Consider the following 4,144-nt stretch of genomic DNA (forward strand, 5'->3'; position numbering starts at 1 on the left):
GACGGCGCCGGCAATGTCCACCATGCCAGATTGTTCTAGAGACTTCCTTTTTTAATTGCTTAGCAATGAGGTTGTGGGAGAAAAGGATGAACGAGACACGGCCTTATTTGCAAATGTGAAGAGGGCTGTGGGTATATTTTTACAAAATTTCCATAGTTTCCTTCCCATCCGTCAGATATAGACCAGATGGCCTATATTGTAGGATGGCAGGCACACCATCATCACCAACTTTGTTTTTTATCTAGGGAGTACTAGTAAGGACACCATCTACTGCTTCGTTTGCTACTCCCGTGCTCCATTTGGCAGGCGCAATGTACCCTACATCCACTCCCTCCTGCACTCCATTCGGCGGGCGCAACGTCCCCTATAGCCACTCCCCTTTCATGGACGGCCTGGTCGATGCCTGCAAGGTTCCCTGCGTCTACAAGAGTTTCGGCTGCGAGAGGTACGTCGACCAACACTTGCTGGAAGGGCATAGTTCCAGATGCACGCACACGCTCTGCTACTGCTATGAGTGCACGGCGCCATTTGAGGGCTCGCCGACGAGCCTCGTGCATCACCTCATGGCACCGTCTGTCAATCACTACTGTCCTGCGACAGTAAACATCAAGTATGAGACGTGCTACCCGTTTGCCATGCCAGAGTCACTGGAGGATCACCACCGCCTACTAGTCATGGAGGAGGACGACATTCCTATTGTGTTGCCTTGACACTTGATGGATAGATTGTAGGCTTTTCCTGATTTTTCTACTATGTATGTAGTATTGGTTGCAAAGAACTTTATGTCCATGTATATTGTCTAGATCTATAAACAATTGTGGATCTTAGTAGTTCTTTTCCATTGATAATCTAAACCACCCAATTTCTATTGTTTTGATAATACAATATACTGTTATTACTATGCTAACATTGACTCCACAAATATGCTTAATGACTTCTCCCTCCATCCTGAATTACTTGTCGCGTATATGGATAAAAATGAATGTATCTAGAACTAAAATATATCTAGGTACATCTATTTCTCTGATAAGTATTTCTGGGTGGAGGGAGTATTAATTATGACCTATATATTGGCCATGCCACAACGTTCATATCTTAGCCTTATATTTGGATACAATTTATTGCTTGCATTAATCATCGGCTATGGCATAAATTTTGCATCCTCCTCATGGCTTTAAATTCTGATGGTCATAGCTACTTTGCGGAATGAGTTTGATATCTCAGTAGGAACAAAACAGACTCCTGTACTTTTTCACCTACTGAAGTTCTAAGGAAGACGACTACTAAAGTCAAAGGTATTTCTTGAATCCGTTCATCTAGTAATGTTTATACGAAGCGAACATCGGGATTGCGTGAGACAGAGGCGTCGAGACTCAAGAGTAGGGATCTGAATTTTGAAATTTCAAAGCCGCCCATGTTTGCTCGCTCGCCCCACCGCAGGTGATGGGCGAACCCTAGCCCCCTCCCCATACTCCTCTCCTACTGCCTCCACCGGCGTGGTCCATCGTGGCCTTGGCCTACGTGGTGCTGGCTGCGACCAGTAGGTCTTTCCCCACACACTCGGCAGGGCTCCTTCTGGCGGCAGTGTGGCTCGGCCAGCGGTGGTCCGGATCGGCGGGGTGGTTCCCGCGGTCCTCGGGTGCCTTAGGGGCGGTGGCGTGGCCGTTGGCTATGGGATGGCACGATGGTGCAGGAGATCGGCCGATGGCGCCCCCAAGGCCCAGATCTGGGCACTTTGGACCCCATTTGGGTTCGGGCGGGCCTGCGGCTCTCTACATGGCAGCAAGGCTCCTTGGAGGTGGAGGTGGGGCGACGATTGTCTCCTTGCGGCGGTGTTGGCAACCGGCATGCTGCAACATGGTAGGAGGACTTCACGAGCCCATCTAGGCCGGGCCGGGCCAGTAGGGGCCCGGTTTGTCCTAGTTGCCACGTCCGATCGGTTTTTGCATCGGCAGTGGAGGTAGTCCACTCCCGCTTGGCTGAGTTGTTGGTGCCCCGTGTCCGTTGTTCCCTTTTAATTACTTCCTCTAGGCCCCGTGTCGGTGTCTCCAGTTTGGCGACGAGGTTGATTCAAGGCCATGGTGGCGCATGCTAGTGGACGGCATGATTGGTGGAGAACTCAGATTCTCCGGGGTGGTGGGGATTTTGGGTCGGGAGATATCCATTTCAGTTCCTTTCATGTGCGGTTTTAACTTCTACCTTCCATTCAACATAGGGGAATAACATTCTTTTTGATGATAACAGATTTTCATGGATGGAGAGTGGCTGCAGTACAATAGTGGTGTGCACAATGAGTTTGACCTCTTCATGACAAGCAAACACAACCACCTATTCCAGGACAACCATAGTGATGAGATGGATGGTCTGCATGAAGCCACTAGTGTCGTGGGAAACACTGATGATGCCAACGTTGTTGCTGCAGACCACAATAACAACGATGGAGAGACTCATAGTGAGCAGAAAATGGCTAAAAGGTGTGCCAATTATCACCATCTGCATAGTGAACAAATCCTACAACTTGAAGCATACAATACATACTCAATCAATGTTTCTTACCTAGTGAAGATGTGTACTAATCCGTTTTCATTAACATGATCTGTAGTGTGTTCCGGGACTGCCCTTATCCAGATGAGAAACTTCGGAAGGACCTTAGCGAGAGGCTTGGCATGAGTGCCCAGCAGGTCAAGTTTTGGTTCCAAAACAAACGCACCTTCAGTAAGGTAATACCATTCTTTCCCACAATTAGTTACATATGGGTCACCTACGATATGCAGTTATATGCACACTTTGCTGTTAAATAGTACAAACTCCATTGAACATTGTAGCATTGTTCGTCATTGGATCTTACAATATACTATTGTATTCCCCTCATGAACATGGTATCATACTCTGGTAACCACTAATTAAAATGACGCATACCTAAAATTAATAAATGCAGGGCAAGATGCAACGGTGGGAGACCCAAAATCATTGGGTAGAAAATGAGAGGCTAAAAACTGAACATCAAGCCATCATGTTGGCTATGCAAAACAAGACTTGCCTCAAATGCAGAGGGGTGATGGTACAAACTCAGGATACCTCGGAGCGCCAACGCCTATACACCGAGAATATGAGGCTCAAGGAAGAACTCCTACATGCCACTACCTATCTTAAAGAAGGTCTTCGCCGAAATGGCATGTCGCTCCCACGGGCCCGCAACTGACCATACCATCTTCAATCTTAGCCAATGTTAATTATTCCGCATGAACTATAGTTTTACTTGGTTCGTCAGCTAGCAAATAACGCGACATGTTGCATGTGTATGTACATGACTTGTTCGCTTGTTTATTTATTTCCATAGGCTCTCATGGTTGCTACATGGGATGGCACGAGATATGGCAATCATGGCATCAATGTAGGGGCAGTAGGATGAGCAGCTTTGGGATGGCATGGCCGTGAAGCTCGGTCCAATGCTCATCTTTGTCTCTTTGAGTTTGTAACAAAACATATCAAGTAGATGCCAATAAATAGAGAGAAAGGCACAAGAGCAAATACTTCGAGATCAAGGCATCCAAGGACGGTGAGTTTGTTTGATGCATTGCAATGCTCTTGTCTGGTCTCGTCATTGACCTAGATGTGCTTTGGATGACATATCCATTGAAAAGTTCAAGTAGTTCCTATCCATAATTTCCCATGGTAAGTGCATGTGGTCACCTCGCTTGAGACAATCATGGACCTCAAGACCCTCTAAATGGAGAAGCTCATAGGTATGTTTCTTGCCGTTCAGTAGAGCTATGCCATATGGATGGAAACCTTTGATCAAGTGATTTTTTGCTAGAAATGGAGAAAGAGTGGTAGGCACGACAGGGACGTTGCAATCACCTTGACGAACAATCCTGAGATAGAGACAATCGAAAGGGCAAGGTGAATCCCAGGATACCATCTGGTGAGATTAGTTGCCAAAAAAGTCATAGTGGTGGTAACATTGATAACACGAGCATAGTTGAGTCACCGGGCAAGGGTTGGTGCCACAAAAAAGGCATCTATGCCCACCTGGTGAAAGAATACACAAACCTCACAATGAACGACACGACGAGACTAACCTGCTGGCTTAGGAGGACGCGCCATACTAGTTATGGCGATGACCAGGGACAATGCACTCATG

The 4,144-nt window shown here is 47.0% G+C and overlaps 1 protein-coding gene across 2 annotated transcripts; it reads left to right on the forward strand.

Annotated features, from left to right (window-relative positions):
- Nucleotides 1-311: 311 nt before the first annotated feature.
- LOC119328584 (homeobox-leucine zipper protein HDG1-like) lies at nt 312-3,488 on the forward strand. Of its 2 annotated transcripts, XM_037601565.1 has the most exons (4): nt 1,220-1,295; nt 2,245-2,474; nt 2,603-2,720; nt 2,939-3,488. In XM_037601565.1, the coding sequence occupies exons 2-4, from the start codon at nt 2,251-2,253 to the stop codon at nt 3,200-3,202; spliced, it is 606 nt and encodes a 201-aa protein (XP_037457462.1). In that variant the 5' UTR covers nt 1,220-1,295; nt 2,245-2,250; the 3' UTR covers nt 3,203-3,488. The 2 variants fall into 2 exon arrangements, with proteins under 2 accessions (XP_037457463.1, XP_037457462.1); XM_037601566.1 differs by lacking the exons at nt 1,220-1,295; nt 2,245-2,474 and adding an exon at nt 312-445.
- Nucleotides 3,489-4,144: the final 656 nt, after the last annotated feature.

The sequence above is a fragment of the Triticum dicoccoides genome, chromosome 7A (genome assembly GCF_002162155.2).
Source record: "Triticum dicoccoides isolate Atlit2015 ecotype Zavitan chromosome 7A, WEW_v2.0, whole genome shotgun sequence".
In the NCBI taxonomy this organism is placed as follows: Eukaryota; Viridiplantae; Streptophyta; class Magnoliopsida; order Poales; family Poaceae; genus Triticum; species Triticum dicoccoides.